The following is a 21,383-nucleotide window of genomic DNA, read 5'->3' on the forward strand; positions in this document are numbered from 1 at the left end:
TTTGTTTTGCTTTTTGTTTTTTGGTTTTTTTCCTGGCCTTTATATATATAAACAGTTTTTAGCTGATATTCATGAAGAGAGTGAGTACTTGGAACTGTGCCGCCAATGAAAGGAAATCCTAAGGAAGTACATTTCTTTACAGAGCTGTGTCATGCCATCCTTTGGGCCCTCTGCTGGAAAAGTAGAATCAAGTCTCAAATAATTGCCTTTTTGATTGTATCCTCTAGTATTATAGATGTAGGACAGTACTGTATCATACTCTGTGAATGTAAAACCTCTTGTACCTGCTTTATGATACGTAGTAGTGACCGTGCTTTATCAGAGCTGTTTTTAATGATGTTACTCTAGAATGTTTTCTTTTCAGCTGATGATTGAGAAGCTAATAAAAAAAAAAAAAAATGGTGCCAGGTATCACAACAGTAACAGAATTTTGCTGTTTTCTCGGGTTTTGTTTTGTTTTTGTTTTTTTACCACCACCGCCCCCCCCCCTCCCCCAGCCCTGGCCCCTTTTTTTAATGGAGTGTGCTGGATGTCTCTATAATTTTGTTCAGATGACTGCAGAACCTGGAAAAGCTGTTGCTGCTATTGATGCATAACATACTGCTATTATTGGTCTTTTTATATAAATATAAATATATACATATATATATACATATATATATAATTTGAATTTTTGGAAACTTTAGCTGTGCTGTCAACTTTGGAAAAAGTATCCCAGTTTACCATGTTGAGTTGGCATTGTACAGAAATTAACAGCCATATTGGTCTAGAAACGTTAAACTTAATTTTTTTCCATTTGTACAGGGGTAACGCACTGTATTAAATATGTAAGGTCTTATCTACCTGGGTTTGATTACAGAAACTAATAAAGTATTCTCTAAATAATGAAAAAAAAAAAAAGAACCTTAATCTAATCCATTTGGCCTCACGTTGAAGGTTAAATGGAGACACAGTTTAATTTTTTGTTGTTGTTTTGCTTCGTGACATGTCCTCAACTATGGCCAGATCATTCTACTGATGGGTTGTCGTTTATATAAGTATTTCACACTTGTTATCTTTATTTTTGTTATTCTCCTGTCTGAAATAGCTTTCCCTTGATTTTTGGCTAGCAAATTTCAAACGTTCAAACTACTAAAATTTCTAAATATTTTTATTTGAGCTAAAACTTTGTTATTTAGGTATCATTCATCTTACTAATATCTATGGTATTACCGTATTACTCATACTTAGTTCCTGATTTGATATTTTATTTTGTAAAATGTATAACTTCTCCTAATTCTTTTTCACATTTCTTCAGCTTTCCATAGCAATCATGAGTATTAAATATTACATTGACATTTTTGTATGCATTTCATTAAATTAAATTGACTTGAAATTTTATCATATTTATTTCATATATGGACTAGGTATATTACATCAATCATGGTGATATCTTCCTAATTTTCTTTTCCTTAGGTAATTGTAGACTGGATACATGGCTCACACTAATGAATCAATAGTGTCTGAGTTTGTGCTTCTGGGACTCTCTGATTCTTGGGAACTTCAACTTTTCTTTTTTGCCATCTTCTCTACAGTCTATGTGATATCTGTGCTAGGCAATGTCTTGATTATTATTGTCATTTTCTCTGACTCCAACTTGAACTCTCCTATGTACTTTCTGCTCAGTAACCTTTCTTTCATCGATATTTGCCAATCTAACTTTGCCACTCCCAAGATGCTTGTGGACTTTTTTGTTGAGCACAAGACTATCTCCTTTGAGGGGTGCATGGCCCAGATATTCCTTCTCCATAGTTTTGTTGGGAGTGAGATGATATTGCTTGTAGCTATGGCATATGACAGGTTTGTAGCCATTTGTAAGCCCCTGCATTATAGTACAATCATGAATCAGAAGCTGTGTATAATTTTTGTGTCTGTTTCCTGGGCAGTGGGTGTTCTTCATTCTGTGAGTCACTTGGCCTTTACCGTGGGCCTGCCATTCTGTGGTCCCAATGAGGTGGACAGCTTCTTCTGTGACCTTCCCCTAGTGATCAAGCTGGCTTGCATGGACACATATGGAATGGAAGTTATGACCCTGACTAACAGCGGCCTGATATCATTGAGTTGTTTTCTGGCTTTAATTATCTCCTACACTGTCATTTTGATCACAGTCCGGCATCAGTCCTCCAGTGGGTCATCTAAGGCCTTTTCTACCCTAACTGCCCACATCACAGTGGTAATTCTTTTCTTTGGACCTTGTATTTATTTCTACATATGGCCTTTCAGCAGATTTTCTGTGGATAAGTTCCTCTCTGTCTTCTACACTGTTTGTACACCCTTGTTGAATCCCATCATCTACTCGCTGAGGAATGAAGATGTTAAATCAGCCATGTGGAAGTTGAGAAACCGTCATGTAAACGCCTGGAAAAACTAAGATTACCAAGAGGGAACCTAATCCTGAATTAGAATGATGAGCTTCCTGTGATCCCAGCATCATACCATTTGTCTTTGCTAGCCTTATGAGTTCTTGAATTATAGACATATTTGTTTTAAATGCAAGGAAACTACTTAAAACCAGTTTCTGATTCAATTTAAACATGGTTTTAACGGATTTTTCATTGTTTATAACTCTTTATTTGGGGGGGGGGGGTTGGTACAGGTTATTGAACTCAGGGGCGCTCAGCCACTGAGCCACATCCCCAGCCCTATTTTGTATTTTATTTAGAGACAGGTTCTCACTAACTTGTTTAGCACCTCACTTTTGCTGAGGCTGGCTTTGAACTCGCAATCCTCCCACTTCAGCCTCCTGAGCTGCTGGGATTACAGGCATACACCACTGCGCTTGGCTGTTATAACTCTTAATATAAATTGTTTTGAAAATACTTTGTAAAAAATTTTGATATTCTAATACAAATTTAGTAGTCAAGTTACTAAACTTGTGATTTTTTTCAGTTAAACAAATATTTTTATATCTTAAAATCAAAATCAATTGAATTTCTGACATCTTTCAGTGTATTTATAACATCATCACATATATTGATATGGTAAGAAAAAAGCCCTATTTTACAATATGGGGCTCACCTCATGGATATGCATTCATTAACATACATTTTCCTTATACATTAACTATTTTGGTTATTTGTAATCTAGTTATACACATTTTGTTATTTATTATATCTTTATCACAACTTTATTCCCATAAAACTTTTGTTTTCTTTTACATTATTACATATATATTACTTATAAAATGTTTTCTAGGTAGTTGTTGCCATGACCAACCTGTGCATCTCTGTTCCAAGTTAACTTGTTTTTACAATAGGATAAGTTGTTTATAAGGAATTCTGTCTTATTCACAGAATGTTGCAGACATTTGAGGTTGTTTACAAATACGGCAAATGTTAAACATATAAATTCAAATAAAAAGTGAATTCCATCTTCATCTAAAACATCCAAATACACAAAGTAATACTACTAATTATTTGTGACGAAGAACTAAATCTATTCTTACATATTTCTTTGAAAATAGAAGGAAAATAAAATTCATCTGCATCTATAATAAAGATGAAAACCATCTATCTAAAAAGTATTATTTGATTTCCTAGATAACTACTTTCCTATTTACTCTCACAATTAGATTTTCATTATAAAAAAGGATTTGGATTAGATTGCATTCTAACAATGAAACACGGAACTGTTCAGCATAATACAGAAAACCCATAATTGTGATCACTCCACACTCAGTATTTTATTTATATTCTAAGATGCAAGTTAGTGATTATGTGCATAGATATTAACTCTGTATGCTAAATGTCATTGCAAGGAGGATTTTAGTATAGCGACACAGGATTGTTAAACCATTAAACTATTTGTTGGAATTTTTTTCTTATTTTTTGTTTTTGTTTTGTAATTTTGAAATTTTGGACAACTTCATTTGTACAATGCCAAATATGGTAATGATCTTTGAAACTTGACTCTCTGTTATACATGTTTTTGCACAGTGCCGAAAACATTCTTGCATATACAATAAACATGAAAGCAGTCATAAAATTTTTGGTAATATTTTTTTTTCCTCTGCCCTGCTAATGAGAGGCCTTGACTATGCACTAGAAAAATCATTTCACTGCCAGAGCATTCTCATATAAAAGATGAAGTAACTAATAACTGTTTCACAGGAACTATAAGAGGCAAGAGGATATAACTGGAATAACATTAACAGAGTAGAAAGCACTACGTGAATAGTTGTAGTGCTCTTACTTTTGAACAGGAAATTCTGCAGGCATTTAAATAGGTAACAATTCTGTGCAGATTGGCTTTTGCCACTTTTGCAATTAACTGAACTACACTCATGATGCATGTGCACACTCCCTCTGACTATTTTATCTTTCCATTGTATTAAAATGGACATCTTTAAATTTAGAATTTTGCAGTGTTCATTTATTATTGCCAATTTGGATTTTGATATTTGTGCATTACATTAATTTTTTCTAGGATTTCCATAACAAATTTCCACAAAATGTGTGGCTTAAAACAACAGAAACTTACTATCCTGTAATTCTGGATTCTGGAAGTCTAAAACCATGGTGTTGGTAAGGTTGTTTTTTTCTGGATCCTCTGAGGTCAAACATAGTCCTGTGATGGTTTTATGATTTTATGTGTCACTTTGACTGGGTTGAAAGATGCCCAGAGCGATGGCTAAACATTACATTTGTGACTGTGAGGGTGTCTCCAGAAGAGCTTAGCTGTGAATCTGTAGATAGAGTGGGAAGACTAATCCAGACAGAGTAAAAAGACTAATGAAGGACAAATTCTCTCTTCTTGAGTGGAGACCTCTCTCTTCTCCTGTCCTTGACATCAGTGCTCTTGATTCTTGTACCTTCTGGTTCTGAGGACACATACATTGATCACCTGCTACTTTCTCACTCTTCATTTTTCAATAAAATATTTATTCCTTGCATGATTCATAATATGAAGTTCATATGTATTTAGATATAAAAGATATTTAAAATACAGAAAAATGGGAGGAGAAAATAAAATATATTGCTGTAAGAACCTTACCATATTATATGACAAAATATAAAATATTATATAAAATAATATTGTATGTTAAGTAATATAATTTCATTATGGAATATGTAATAATATGATAATTATTATATATTATGTATTATGATGGTTTTAAAATATAACATACCATTACATAATATGGATTTATATACCACAATATATATTACCATTGTACTAATACCTACTATTTGTATATTATTAATGTAATGTTTTAATAACATGATTATATAGTAATTATATTATATAATGATATGTAATCTACTACTAATCAAGGTATAACATATCATATAATATAATTAATATATCATAATAATGACAATACAGAATATTGTATTATAGATTATTTCATATATTATAGAATACACCACTTTGCATTTTAGAATTATATAATGATTATAACCTATGGCATATTATTATATAATATGCATATAAACAACATTATTAATACTGTTGATGTAGAGTACTAGAAGTTAAAGTTGTACTTGCAAACCACAAACATACAACCTAATAAAAACCAAAATAACTAAGAACCTGAGACTAGAATCAAGTAGTTATAGAAAGACTCAATCCACACAATGGGAGAAACTACAAACAGATGAGACAAATAAAACATGAAGATCAATAAGGTAGTTTTAAACCCAGATAGATTAAATATCCCATTAAAAAGTAATGGTAAATATACTGGTAAAAAACAGAGATTAATAGACTGGCTGAAAGAGCAGCACTCAAGTATATATTGTCAACTAGTAATCCACTTTAAATACAAAGATCCTGATAGCTTATCAATAAAAAGGATGTAAAAATAAATTCCATGCATTAATCTTGTAATATCTCAAGTTATAAAAAAAACTCCATCCAAATCAATCACAAATTCTTTATTCCTGATTAGAAGTTACACACTATGGATAATATGACAAAATGAATAAATTTTGATGAGAAAATTGTAAGCAAAGATACTTTATTGACTTTAAAATTAATTATAGATTCAAGAAGATACAGGTTTAGAGTATCCAAATGCCACTTATTTTTCCACTTAGGATAATAAGGCTTATGATAGGCCAATGGTCCTAAAATCAAATAAAAAGAAGACAAACATGACATCATAAGCACCTATTGAAAGGCATGGGATTATTATGGAAGCGTCAGGGTCAGCACGGGCCTTCTTTCCCCACAGGTGAAGACCTTGGCATGGTGAGCTGACAGCCTGTGCTTTTTCTCTTGGGGGCATTTGTTGATTGTTTACATGACAGATCTGGGCTCTGCATGGCAAATTTTCTCAGGCACCAAGCCAATGAGATTTGATGGTTTCTTGGACCTGCAGAGTTAACATTGAGAACTCATGAGACTTCAGGGACAGAATTTGTTTTTGGAAATTGCCCATATGTGAGGCCATGTGAATATATAAGCTCTCATTGGAAAGATACGGAAGGCTGTATCTTAAGTGTGGGGAGAAAACCAGGGAACATGTACTCTGGCCAAAATGCAACTTATCTTCTACATAGCAAGTCTAGTTGGATTGTAGCTTTCAGCTGCTCTACCTGTTAGCGCAGGAAAAGGAGAATCCTTTCAGATAAAGACCAGCATTATTTGAAGGCTGATATTAAATTTCTACAAAGAGCATTTATTAATACCACAATTAAAATATGTTCCATGTTGAGAACATACGTTACCTCCATTCCTATTCAATGTGCCGAAGATTCTAGGGGATTTCATGAGGTAAAAATAGAAATAAAATATATAAGTCTAGATAATATTAAGAAACACAATGTGTATATAGAGAAAATATTGTAATCTATTGAAATTACTGCATTTATCAACGTTGCTTAATAATGACTAATTTTTCCGAAATTGATCCATAGACAATGCAATCTCAATCGAAATTTTCATACTACCATGAGCCAATTGTCATGATGTTTTTAAATCTTACCTGAAAACACAAAAGGACAAGAATATCCAAGGAAAATTTGAAGGAAAACATACAGTATGATATATCAAGATTTCTAATGTTAAGTCTGTATTAAGAAATAAATATTAAGATTTTGTGGTATTGGTTAAGGACATAGGAATTGTTAATGGAATTTACTAGGGATTCTGGCAACAAAAGGCACACATAGGTGGATCATCCGATTTTTGCAAAGAAGGGTAGAATTATGGTGTATGATCAACTGCATTTATACATTAAATTAACAAACAGAATCTAGTTCTAATTGCACAATTTATTAAATTAATTTAAAATAATATTTTTTTATGTAAATTGGAAAAATAAGGCTCTTGGAAGATGCTAGGGAATGTTTTCATGGACTTTGTATCAGCAAAAGTTTCTTAAATATGACACCAATTACTTTAAACTTAAAAGAAAATATGAGAAACTAAGTTCATTAAATCTCATGTGCCATCAGGGAAATGCAAATCAAAACCACAAAGAGAGGACATCTCATTCCAGTTAGAATGGTTATTATAGAAATAAAAATAATAAATGTTGGTGATGATGTGGAAAAAAAAGAATTCTTATTCACTGTTTGTGGGAATGAAAATTAGTACTCTATAGAGATAAATATGAAGGCTCTTCCAAAAACTAAAATAGAGATGCCATAAGATCCAGTTATTCCCCTTCTGGCATCTATCCAAAGGAAATGAGATCAGCATACCAAAGAGATACCTGCACATTTATGCTTATTGAGGCACCACTCACAGTAAGTAACATATGAAATCAGGCAGGTACCCATCAATAGTTGAATGAATGAAGAAACTGTAGTATAAATCTACGATTGAGTATTATTCAGCCACAAAGAAAAAGAAATCATGTCTTCTGCAGGAAAATGGATGGAACTGGAGAACATCATGTAAAGCGAAAAAGGCAATATCATGTTTTCTCTAGCATGTGAAATCTAGGGTGAAAAATACTGTAAAAAAGGAGAAGGCGGGCTATTAAGAAAGAGTAAGGGAATCGGGAGTCTGGGAGAGGGAAGGTGAGAGAGGATAATAGGAAGAGTGCATATGATCAAAGTACTTTATATGCATACATGCAAAATTCATAATAGAAACCTTTAAAAAAAAAACAAAAAACCTCTGTGTGTAATGAACATCTCATCACATTCTTGAAAATTCAGAAAGGAAGCATGTGAAGAGCCAGAAGAAAAAGTAGTCAGGTAGAAAAAGAGTAAGTTAAATTCCCTGAATTGCACGGGGGTGGTTTCCAGGAAAGAAAAGCTGGAGTTTAGTGAGTGAGAGCAGAGCAAATGAATGCAACGGAAACAGCAAGGTCCAGGAGAAGACTGGAGTGTGGGTCTGTGTTCATCACAGTTGAGCTGTTGGATTTGTTCTGATTTATTTTATTTTGAAGATTACTAGAGGCATCAATTGAACAAAGTCAGTGGCAGAAGATTAGAGATGGTTAGAGATGATTAGAAGGTCTTTGAAACATTTAAGGGGAAAGATATGAAGTTTTAGGCAATACGATCAACACAATGAAACGGTTTGATAAATCAGAAATGTTTTGGAGGGAGGCACAGCAGGTTTGGGTGGAAGAATTGAAGTTCCTGGCCAAAACCTCTAGGTCAACAGAAACACCATTGTCTGGAACAGGGCAGACTAAGGGAGTACTAGGTTTGGAAACACAAGAATTAAGATGTCTGGAAACATTAAAGAGAAAATTCAAAAAGGATGTTGGCGTATCAGACAGCAGCCTGGAGAGGCCTGGCTCCTCTATGAGGTTGACCCAATTTCCTGAGCCCTTTCTCCCTCTATGTCTCAAGTTGGTATTTTCCATGTCACCTGCTCTTCTCTGAAGAGCTCCCAAGTCCTCCTACAGCTCTGATAATGTGTCTTTCCACAATATCCAGAGGTAAGCTATGCCTACATCTGAGCTGTCTACCTCCTTAGGACAACTAAGCTTTCTCTCTGATTCTGTTGTATACTGAGTAGTGACAATTAAAATACTAGAGTTTTAGAGGTAGAATACTATACTGTATGGGGTTTGAAAACTATGATCATAAATGTTGCTATGAAAAGAAAGAAGTTAAGCAAAGGATTAGAGAAAATAAAATTCTGTTTTTAAAAGTTTACTGCCAGATTTATACTTCTCTCAGAGTCCTTTAGTCTCTGTACATGTGGGTTGATAATGCTCATAGGCATGGCCACTTTGGATAAGGGAAGGGGAAGGAGGGAGGCAGATTGTTAAATGAGTAAACGTAGCTGTTGTAAACTTTTGGGCCGCTACATTTCTCCCTTGTGATATGTCTTCACTTGTAATTATAGATGAACAGTTTCAAAATTCTCACCATCTTGTTTTTGGAAAAAACAACACAAATTGTTCTAATAACTCCCATAGCAAGATGACTTCACTTCACAAAGAAAGTTCTTTAATTGTATGTTGCAATCCATGGGACTGATTATCTGAGATTTTGGGGGGTGTGGCATGGTATTTAAATATTTGTTTATGTGTGTTTGTATTTGTGACTCATGTAAGAAAAATGGGTTTCTGGAAACTTTTCCTGTCTATTATTACCCTGGGGCATCTCTAAAAACTGGTATGTGGCATTTAATCACATTGAACTAAAGAGCAAACATAGCTGTTACCATTATGTTAAAGGGATTCTGGGCTGAAGTTATTACTAGAGTCAATATAACCTGGGTTCTTAGCATGTGAACTTGGAGTTTGTACATGAGATTTGAAAGTTGAAACACAATATCAAGCTATGTTTAATTATTGTTTATGCTAATCAAAACGATCCATTGAGTTAGCTTAAAGTGAGAGTGTTGATATGTGGTTCAGAAAAAATAAAGATGAAGGTAGAGAATAGAATGGGATAAAACATCAGGACCAGGTAGACTTCTTCAGATATAGGTTCTCAGTCAAGATGTCTTTAGTTAGCAATACATAGTGGTTAAATATGTGATTAGCTGAGTATGTAAACCCCCTTTGACTAGCAGTGTGCCCTTTGACACTAACTTTGTGGCTAAGACTTGGTTTCTTATATTGAAAAGTTAAGGTGATAATAGTACCTCCTTGTGTAGGACTCTAAGATAAATATGATCATGTATAAAGTGTTTAGCACAGTGCTTTGCATGTAGTTGACTAAGAAAATACTGACAGTTATAATTCCAATTAGCAGAGGCTCTTTTCTTCCAACATTTAACAAATATAGAATGTTTTAATCTGATTTTTTTCTCATTGAGGATCTTTTCTAGCTTCTATTACTTTGTACTATCTTGCATCAAAAATATACATAATTTATGTAATTGTTAACCCCATATAACTGAAAGACAATTAATGTATACTGAAAAGCTTCTATCTACTTTGATTAATTATCTAACAATAAGAAACCAATTTCCTTCTGTAAACATGGTTATATTCATGACCAAAATCTCTTTCCTTTCTTCCATGTCTTACATTGACTCTTTTCATATCTGACACCTCCATCACTATCACCAAGACCTTTAAATCCTTGCATTTGTCAGTCTGAGCTGAGCAACCTAGAATTTGACCCAGTGGAGAAGTATACACAGTTTGACTGCTTTTTTTCTGCTTGACTTGAATGCTTTTCATTGAAACTTCTGTTTAGCCAAACTAATTTCTGAGTCCAGAAAGTACTGCATATGAATTGCACAATTCTTCTTTAAATGGAAGGTTGGTTTCACAGTTTGTCTCTAACTTGTGTAGAGACCTAAGATTACTTTCTGAAGTTGGTAACCAAGGGTAGATTATCCTAGGTTACCCTGATGTCTACAACAGGGCACTGTTTAACTATGTATTTGCAAGCTGAGGTACATTTGATAATGAAGCATCAAAGGAGGTCCTCCTCTCTTTCATGGAGATAGCCATTTGAAATACAATTCTGGCTTCAATTTACTGTACTTTCTTTCTGTTTTTCCTGAAGGTTAAAGAATTCTAAAGACAGGAAGTAACCAAGGTGAAACAAGGAAAACTGTGAAGAGTCCCATAAGGCCTCTCTTCTACTTTTGTTTTGTCAGATATGCTTTCTATTGTTTCAATGAATTATAGGTTTATTATAGAAAATGATTTCACCCTAATATTATCTTTAATCTTATTTTTCGGTCTTTTAATGATCTCATAGATCATTAATATTCTCAGAATAGGATGATTTCCCACTCAGATTAGCTTTGCATATATGGAAATAATGCTTTTTTATGTAATTATCAACTAGAGTACTATGTGAACATAAATAGTATTTATCATCTTACAGTTTACACAGCTCTTTCAAATGCATGCTGTCACAAACAAGGAATTAAAATTGCAGAGAATTGTGATGAATTTCATGAGGATATGAATCCTATCTGTTCTGATCATCAGTATATCTCCTACTGAATGCCTGGCACATAAGCATGTAGATATCAATAAACTGGAATGAATGACCAAATATTATCACAAAGAGTAAGTGAAGACAGGTATTCAAATTAGATCTTTTAGGGGAGAGTGGGGCAGTGTGGATTGAACCCAGGGGAGCTTCACCACTGAGCTACAACCTCTGTCCTTTACCTTTTTACTTTTATTTTGAGACAGGGTCTCACTAAGTTACTGAGGCTTTCCTTTGCAATTAAGATCCTCCTGACTTGACTTTCCTAGTGACTGGGATTACAGGTGTGTGCAACCATGATTGGCAAACTCAGATCTTCTTATCTCAAATCGTGTACTTATATAATGGAATCTGGTGGAAGTTTTCATTGTTTGTCTTTTCATATTGGATGGTCATGCAACTGTGATTAACAAATACAAATATTCTTTACTATGGAAAAAATATATGTGGAGTGGTTTTAGAGAAATTCTGTCTATACTTGTAGAACTAATGTAATTCAATTAAATTATAATAATTGTAGACAAAGTAGAATGGTTTTAGATGAAAAAACTTTGGCTTAATACATATTATTTTGCAAATTATTGTTAGGTCTTACATACACATAACTTTAGCATAGGAAGACAGATATTTCAGAGGATACAATTGATTCTATAATACCAAACCTTAATTATTGAATTTTATATTTTAATGGTCTCATTATTTGAATGAATGAACAATCTACATTCAATTTACTGTCAAATATGACTCTAAATTTTGATAATTAACTCTTTCCCACTTCTGACACCTAGTCATAAAATTTCATTTCAAAGGACATTTCCTGGGTAGAAGATTGTTTCAGTTTTATTTTGAATGATAAGAATAACACCATACAATCATATGAAAAATATAAAATTGTTTTCAAATTGTATATATGGATATATACATACGTACATACATATCTATGTGTTTGTGTGTGGTGGATGCTGGGAATACAACATTTGGAAAGCAATTTTATATCTACATTTCATTCTAAAAAAATGGAAGTCTAGATTTTTGGGTATTTTCATTTTAAAACTGAATTTATAGCTTCTTAAAATTATAAACATATTTGAGCCCATGAAGAAGAATATTTTTCAAAAAACCCAATTTTTCACATTCAGTTTATAATAAGGTTAAAAGTTAAATTTCCATTCAATTCATTTATAATTGCCTGCCAAAATAATGCTAATTTCACATAGGTGAATTATTGAACATTCTTTCTACTCCCTTGGTCTGCAATAGATTTCTTCAAGGCTCATTCCTCATTGTCCTTGGTCTGAAGTATAATATACTAATGAGGTGTTTTCTGACCACCTGGGTATAGTCTATATTCCTTTTTTCTCCTTCATTGTTTCTATAGTACTTACCATTAATTGATACAATATTATTTTACTTATTTTTGATATTTTCTGCCAGTGTCACCATTAAAATGTGAGCTATATATGGATGTGATATTTTCCTCTTCTTTTTGTTCTTTGCTTTGTCTCAGAGTTTATAAGAGTGCATAGTTCAGAGGAGAAAATCTATATTTGTTGAATGAATTAATTATATCAGTGATGCTATTCAATAAGTTTAAGAAAGCAATTTTGTTATTGCAATATTAATTTCATTACAGATAGAAGATTTCATAAAATCATTGGAAAAGAAGTTTAAATATTTAAATATAAATTTAAATAGCAAATATATCATGCTCACTAAAATTGCATTTAGTCCTATCTTTGAAGAGCAGGTATCTGATCCATTAAGGAGTATTAAGTTGAAGTAACAAGCAACTCATTATGAGATGCATAAAGATACAACTGTGATACTAAAATAACCATTTTTCATTAAAAAGAATGTATACTAAATTGTCTAACTCACTGCTGTAAACTTCAAAATAAATTAATACAGAAAGGTGAATGCCATCTCTCACTCACAACAGTTTAACTTGTTACAAATTAATTTCTCCCTGATCTTGTTACTGCAAATACTCAAATACATGGCTACATTCAATTCTTTTCTTGATAACATTTACTGAAGTAACTGGAATGATTTCCATCTCCTTGTACTTAGTCTAAATTTTCTCTTTCTCCAAGATTCTGTAGAAAGCGCCAGACTTATTTTCAACTATTCACAACCTGAATGTGTAAGTAAAGTATATGTTTCTTTCAAAGTAATATTGAGGTTGTTGTACATTTTTAAAAATCATAATTAGAATACATTGGCAAGTGCTGGTATATCTCAACTTTTTCCCTACTTCCATATACACTTATTTGTTAGATAAATATGACCATCATTCCAATCCATAATTGCAAAAGTGAAGAAAATTTCATAGAAAATATCAATTCCTAACAATAATGTGAATACAGTGTCTTTTAACCTCACAACACTATTTTTTATATTTATTAGAATCAAATCTTCTATGTCATTTGAAAAATGATGAAAGGCTTATCCTTAGTGATTATTGTTGTTTTTTTTTTTTTCCTCTAGATAACTCCAACAGCCCAAACTCAGTTAATGGATGGAGCAATAAGTCAGTGGTCACTGAATTCATTTTGTTGGGCCTGTCCAGCTCTCAGGAACTCCAACTTGTCCTCTTTTTAGTCTTCTCTGTGTTTTATGGGGCTGCAGTGTTGGGAAACATCCTTATCATCCTTACAGTAATTACAGACTCTCGCTTACATTCTCCAATGTACTTTCTTCTCAGCAATCTCTCCTTCATTGATGTGTGTCAGGCTACATTCGCTACTCCTAAGATGATTGCAGACTTCCTCAATGAACATAAGACCATCACTTTCCAGGGATGCATGTCACAAATCTTTTTCTTGCACGTTTTCGGGGGTAGCGAAATGGTTCTTCTTGTTGCCATGGCTTACGATAGGTACATTGCTATATGCAGACCTCTGCACTACCTGGCCATCATGAGTCGAAGGGTCTGTGCTGTTCTGGTGGGGGTCTCTTGGGCCATTGGCATCCTGCACTCAGCCAGCCACCTGGCATTCACAGTTGATCTCCCCTTCTGCGGACCCAATAAAGTAGACAATTTTTTCTGCGACCTCCCCCTAGTGATTAAGCTTGCCTGCTTAGACACCTATGTTTTGGAGATCCTCGTGCTCACCAACAGTGGCCTGCTTTCACTTATCTGTTTCCTCCTTTTACTCGTTTCTTACACTGTCATTCTTGCTACTGTTCATCACCAAGCCTCTGGTGGGATGTCCAAGGCACTTTCCACCCTGTCAGCCCACATTACTGTTGTGGTTCTGTTCTTTGGCCCTTTAATCTTTATCTATATTTGGCCCTTTGAAAGCTTTCCAATTGATAAATTCATCTCTGTTTTTTTTACTGTCTTCACTCCTTTCCTTAATCCCATGATTTACACTCTGAGGAATAAAGATGTAAAGGAAGCCATGAAGAAGTTAAAGAGCCGAATGTTGGTTCTGAGTAGGTTTTCTAGAAAGTAGCTCAAATCTCTACTTCTTGGATTTATACTCAATACATATGATTATTACTACTGTTCCTATAACAAGTTGAATTTAATTGTTATAGGGCCTGAATCAAGTTTTCTACATGTTGGTAAAGGTAGTGCAGAATCTCACATTATGATATTAATTCCTATATTTTATGTTATGGGTTACCTATAAGGTGTCCCCCTGAAGCCAGGTGTGAAACAGCACAAGAAAGTTTAGAGGTGAAATGGTTGGGTAATGAGAGCCTTAACTTAATTAGTGCATTAGTGCACTGATATGGATCAACTCAGTGATAATGTAACTGTAGACAGATAGGGTGTTGTTGGAAGAGAAAGGTCAAAGGTGCATGCCTTTAGGGTTCATATTTTCCCTGAGGTGAGGGAAACTCGCTCTCTCTGCTTGCCATGTGCCATGTTCTGAGCTGTTTTCCTCCTCCGCACCTTCTTGTGTGATGTTCTGCTTCACCTCTGGCCCAGAGAAAATAGAATCAGTCATCTGTGGCCTGAGACCTCTGAAACTGAGCTCCAAATAAACTTTTCCTCCTTTATGCTCTTCTTGTCTTCTTCATTACTGTGATGAAAAAGTTGACTCAAAGTTCTGTATATCACATCATCTTTCCTAAAATAACTAAATATATTATAACAACTGCACATATTAAATAATTACATATGCTGCAAATACATATATCAAAATTCCTTAATCATTTTACTTTCTATAGACATTAAGATATTCTTTGTAGTATGTTAATATCAGCTTCATAGTAAACAGGACTAACACATGTGGCTCAATTTTGATAGCACAGAGAAGAATTTGGCTTTCTTTTTTTAGTTAAAAATAGAATTTTCTATGACATAACAGTCTATATGAAGATTCAAAAAGTGCTCATCAGCTTTCTCAGTTTTAGTTCATAATTATTATAACTAATAACTTTGTTCCTACAATTAGGTACAAAAATTCCACATTTAGTAAGAAGGTATTGATGTTTATAAGAACTCTATTAAAGTTATTATTTGTTCTAAATTTTAAATACATAGAATAGTATAACATCAATTATAGGTCTGAGTTTTGCTGCTTTGGCTCTAAAACAAATAAAATCAATAAATACTACCAAGTCTGTAGCTTAAATCACAGGACTACTTATACTCTTTCTGCAGAACTATTAGACCCCTTACACACAAATTTCACATCATTGATAATAAGCCCACCATCAACTGAAAATGACTGTAGAATGTCCATATAATCAATGAATTTGTTTAGCTAGTTTCACTTGAAGAATACAAAATTCAAAGTAGTCACAGAAAATGTGTACATTGGTTATAAGAAAATATATTGCATATTTCTCTTTATCTCAAACTTTGAAACTTCAGAAGCATGTCAGCAAATGATGGAAAGAACAGGAGAAGGAAAGGAGCCCATGATTGATAGATTCCTTTATCAGCTACAGAAACTGGCAATGTCATCGCTACTTTACTTAATTCAAGCCAAGGGAAGTTTTCTATCTGTGTTAGCTTTTAGTTCATAGTCATAAGCTTTGGACTCAAGACATGATTGTGTGTTTTGTTTTTATTACTTAGAATAGGCTTTAAGACCCTAAGGAAATATTATCCTAGCTTATATCACACAGCTCTTCCTAAAGCTGTAAATAGTAACAAATGTTCAAAATCAAAGTATATGCTCTAAGTGCCACAAAGAGGTTGTAATACAGAATGCTGATTTTCAGGTAAGTTCTATTCTTGTTTGTTTTTATAAAAATTATATATTTGGAGTTATGGGATATGAAGCAGGTGGAAAACTAGATTGTTTCATCTGTAAGTCTCAGTTTAGTTGGGTCATTGCCCTTTGACAATGCAATCTTGTTTTTTCATTTAGTTATCCATGTGTGAGATTACTTTCTTGGGTGCTACTTTAATTAACTAATGTTGTTTTAAAATGGACTCAATGAAAATCATCCTAAGGGGCAATATAAGGTACTAAACAAAATGACAAAAGTCAATCTTCTGTTCCCAACAACTTTCATACCAGAGTAGCATTAAAATGCTCTCTAATGAATAAAAAAGGCAAGTTAAGAATATAAGTGATGTTACAAACACATATATTAATTTGTAATCTCGGTGTGGTAACATTCAGTTTTGTTCAATTCAAAGTAACACAGTCAGGTCAGCAATTTATTTATTCCAGATATTTTGTACACATAAAGGAGAATAAGGAATATCTCCAGCCTTATGGACATGACTGCATATTAAGGAGGAAGGGAATTAGAGGAATATTTAATGAAAAAATGATTTACCATGTACAAAACTAACAGGGCATTTAGTTGCCCTATCACCAGAAAGTTTTGTAATTCACATTATGTTAATGAGTTGTCCCAGTTTAAGTTTAGACCTGCAGATTTACAAATCCAGAAATGCTAACTTGCCAATAATTTCAAGAAACTCAAAGAAATTTGTCAAAATACATTGAAATATATGATAGTAAAACATATCAGTAGTTATATCATCATGATTAGGGTAGAAATCATATTAGTAGGTGCTTAGGTATATCTTCATTAAGATCAAACATTTTGGTTATTTGAATAACATGTGTAAAATCACCAGATTATGCTAGCCCATCAGGAAAATACCCATCTAAAAAGTGTTGGGATGGAACTGTTGTTGGTTGCTCTAGATTTAGGATGTTGAAGTCATTGATTTCCATTATTTGTACCAGCATCACAATTCTGAGATTATAAGAAGGACCTTTTTTTCTCCCCCCCCCCTTTTTTTTTTTTTCATTTTGTGGTTTTTTTTATTCTATTCTTGAATGAAGACTAAAAGGAGGAAAAAAGTCCTAGTTTCATTCAACAGCATTTTTCCCTGAGAATTTGAACTAGGAAATTAAAATTCCTTCAAGATTATTCAGTCTGTTTACTAGAATCTGTTCTGCAGGCTGCAGTTTTGGTTATAGAACAGCTCCCACTGCCCTGCCCTAGATTCCTTGTCTTGGAAATCAAGCATATGGCTGATCTGAAGTTGACAAAATACCAGGGTGTTTGTCCTGCTGTGTAGTATGCAGGGTCACATAATGGCTTCACATGGATTACTTTTCCTTTTTTGTTAGTTTTATGTATACATAATATTGGAGTTTGTTCTGATATAATGATAGAAGCATGGAATATAACATGCTCTAATTCAGTCCCCAGAACTTCCCCTTTCCCTTCCTTCCTCCCTCTCCCATTCCCTTTTCCTTATTCTACTGATCTTTCTTCTTTTATTTATAGTTTTTAAAATTAGTACATAAAGAATCTGCATAAAGGTGAAATTCACTGTGGTATATTCATATATGTACATATGAAAGTTTGGTCAGATTCATTACAATATTCCTTCCTTTTCCTCTCCTTCCTCCCTCTCCCTCAAATCTCTTCCTCTACTCCCCTGATCTCTCTTCTATTTTCATGGAATTCCCTACACCTTTTAAAAAAATTCTTATTTTGTCTAGCTTCTGCAAATGAGAGGAAATCTTTTAGCCTTGACTTTCTGGATCTGGCTTATTTCATGTAGCATTATGGTTTTCAGTTCCATCCATTTATAAGCAGATGCCATAATTTTGATATACCTATGGTTGAGGAAAATTCCATCTTGAATAAATACCACATTTTCTTTATTCATTTGTTTGTCAATGAGCACCGAGGCTGGTTCCATAGCTGGGCTATTATGAATTGTGAACTGCTATACACATTGATTGACACAGCATCAACTTCCTTAACAAGAATCCTAAAGCACAAGAAATAAAACCAAGAATCAATAATTGGGATGGCATGAAACTGAAAAGTATTTGCACAGAAAAGGCAACAATTAAGCACTTGAAAAGAGAGCCTACAGCATAGGAGAAGTTCTTTGCCAACTTGCTCCTTGAATAAGGGATTAATATACAGAAGGTATAAAGAACACAAAAAAATTGACACCAAAAAACAAAAACCAAAACCGTTAACTCAGTTAACGAATGGGCAAGAACTAAATAGACACTTCTCAAAAGAAAAAGTAAAAATGGCCAATAAATATTTGAAAAATTGTTCAATATCTCTAACCATCAGGGAAATGCAAATCAAAACTACAATGAGATTTCATCTAGTTCCAGTCAGAATGGCAGTTATTAAGAATGCAAATTATAACAAATGTTGACAAGGATGTGGGGAAAAAGCTACACTCATGCATTGTCAGTGGGATTGCCAATTAGTACGACCATTTTTGAATGCAGCATGGAGCTTCCTCAAAATTCTAGGAGTGGATCCACCATATAACCTAGCTATCCTTCTCTGTGGTATTTATCCTAAAGAATTAAAATTGGCCTACTATGTGGATGCAATCATACCACTTTTTGAAACACTCTTACTGCTGCTTTTCTACATTGGTCATGAAGCAGAAAGGACTAGCCAACAAAATTATTCATCATTTTCTTTTCTGCCATGTTAGATGGTCCCCAGCAGGATAAAGCATTTCCACTAGTCCTGCTGCTTGGTCCAGTTGTGAAATCCTCAAGATAATGCACTATAATTCTCATGAGCAAACAAACTCCCAAAGGTAATTATTCCTAATGAAGGTAATTTCTGCCACCACAACTCTCCTCTAGGTCTCTTGGTCACTACAGTCCAGTGACGTCAAATTCCTAATTAGTTGTCTAATCTCTGTGATGACTTTCCTTATATCTGTGTACTGAAGATATTGATGTTCTGAATGTGAAGGGCAAGGACCGAAGACTGGACATGCATGGATTTCCTCTTCTGTCTCCCACTGAGAGACTTCTGAGGAATTTTGTGTCTCCCAGTAGGTGCTGACATTGTAAAATCAATGACAGGAACAGCAAAGCTTCCTGGACCTGTCAGATGAAGTTAAGTTGGAAGGTAGCATTTTCCTAGCACATGTGAGTACATACTTTGCATGTTAAGCTACAGTAGAGACCAGGAAATGATCCTTTCAATGCGACTCTTGGTGATGTGTGATTTGTTTTAATTTCTAGAGGTTTCTGAATTTTTTTTGTAATCTAATTTACTGCTATTGCAAACAGAAGTAATATAACACCAGTTAGATTAAATACTTTGCAAAACTGTGAAAGAGTATTTGTTTTCAAAATGTTTCATTTCTTCCTTTTATTGTCCTTATTTCTTTTAGAATTCTGACCATTCTGTGTGTTCCATGAACTTCTTAGGTCTTAGATTTGAATACAGCATCTAACCCTCTTTCACCTCCTGGAAAGCTCATTTTTGCTACAGACACCCTGAATCTATTTCCTTCTCTTTTTTAAAAAGTAAACTTTATGACTTATCTCCACAGCACTAGGTCTGATTTCCAAGGAGATGTGGGAGTAACAACCAAGTTCTTCCCAAGCATTAATGACTATAGATTATAGGATATCTCCATACTCATTTTAGGTAAGTGGAATTGTTTCTTTTGGGGGAAAGGGGGTGATTCTTCTAAAGATTATGAGCCATTATTTGCCTCCAATACTTTTATTCACTGCACTTCACCTGCTGGTTGTAATAGCTGAGTTGTAAGTACTAGAGAAAGAGTCATTTGATAGAATTTCAGAAAGGAGGGACCTGAGAATCATCTAGCACAACCTTGTATGCATGCATTAATTCATCTCCAAATACATTAAGAAATGAAGAATTTGTCTTTACCTGACCACATCTAGTCCAAAATTCATTCTGCTATGAGTCAGACCACACCATGTAAAATTTTAGAAAATCATTATTTATTCTGATCTGAAATAACACACTATTAAGAATGTTACATATACTTAGTCATTATGATCTCTTGCAGAATTCTGTCCTACATGGTATTTTAGGAAAATTTTCAATGTGCATTTGAAGATAATAATCCAAATATTTAATTTTTTGAGGATGATGTGATGAAAGGCTAAAGGACGTGCCCAGCATCATGCAGCAACCCAATGACATAACTGTAGTTTTTAACATAAATTTTTTATTCTAAAAGCTTTGTGCTTAATGCATCACTGTGATTTTATTTGGTATCTTATATGCCAGGAATCTCAGCTCTTGATTGAATCAATTGTGTAATATTTTTCTCCATGGAAAACAGGATACTTTCTTTTTCTGGGAACTCTGAGAAACCAGTTAGCAAAAGACCAAAAAGTCACTGAAAGAAGGATTCTTCTGATAACTTTCTCACAGAATTGAATTATGTGTTTTCTCTCAAGCCTTTGCTCACGAATCCCTCCTGTTACAGTCTTCCTGCTGTAGCACCAGAAGCTTTCCTTCCTGTGATTAATGCTTTGCTCTTTCTGATGGGATACATGTGAGACCCTATTAGCTGATTTTATTGGGTATTATTTCCTTTCCTGCCTTAGAAATTCATTGCAGTATTTATGTCATGGAGTCTAAGAGTTAGAAATTCTGAGTATGTAGAAAGAGGTGAGAAATAAACTGAAAAGAAAATAGTAGTTCTTCAAAGTCAAATGTGTTCCACTGTATAATTTTTCCTGCAATCTGTTATACATTCAAATTTCACTTGTTAAGCTTTTCAGAAATCCTGAAGTCATCATTTGATATAATCTGTAATAATATATG

At 33.8% G+C, this 21,383-nt stretch overlaps 2 protein-coding genes across 2 annotated transcripts; both read left to right on the forward strand.

Moving 5' to 3' along the window:
* Positions 1-1,474: 1,474 nt before the first annotated feature.
* LOC306653397 (olfactory receptor 4K1) lies at positions 1,475-2,410 on the forward strand (the record flags this gene model as incomplete). Its single annotated transcript, XM_079126403.1, has 1 exon — positions 1,475-2,410. One exon carries the CDS (start codon positions 1,475-1,477, stop codon positions 2,408-2,410), a length of 936 nt encoding a protein of 311 aa, XP_078982529.1.
* A 6,097-nt stretch (positions 2,411-8,507) lies between these two features.
* LOC306653664 (olfactory receptor 4K15-like) lies at positions 8,508-14,815 on the forward strand (the record flags this gene model as incomplete). Its single annotated transcript, XM_079126666.1, has 2 exons — positions 8,508-8,646; positions 13,845-14,815. The coding sequence occupies 2 exons, from the start codon at positions 8,508-8,510 to the stop codon at positions 14,813-14,815; spliced, it is 1,110 nt and encodes a 369-aa protein (XP_078982792.1).
* Between the last annotated feature and the right edge of the window lie 6,568 nt (positions 14,816-21,383).

This window comes from Sciurus vulgaris (genome assembly GCF_902686455.1).
Source record: "Sciurus vulgaris genome assembly, chromosome: 2".
NCBI classification, from domain to species: domain Eukaryota; kingdom Metazoa; phylum Chordata; class Mammalia; order Rodentia; family Sciuridae; genus Sciurus; species Sciurus vulgaris.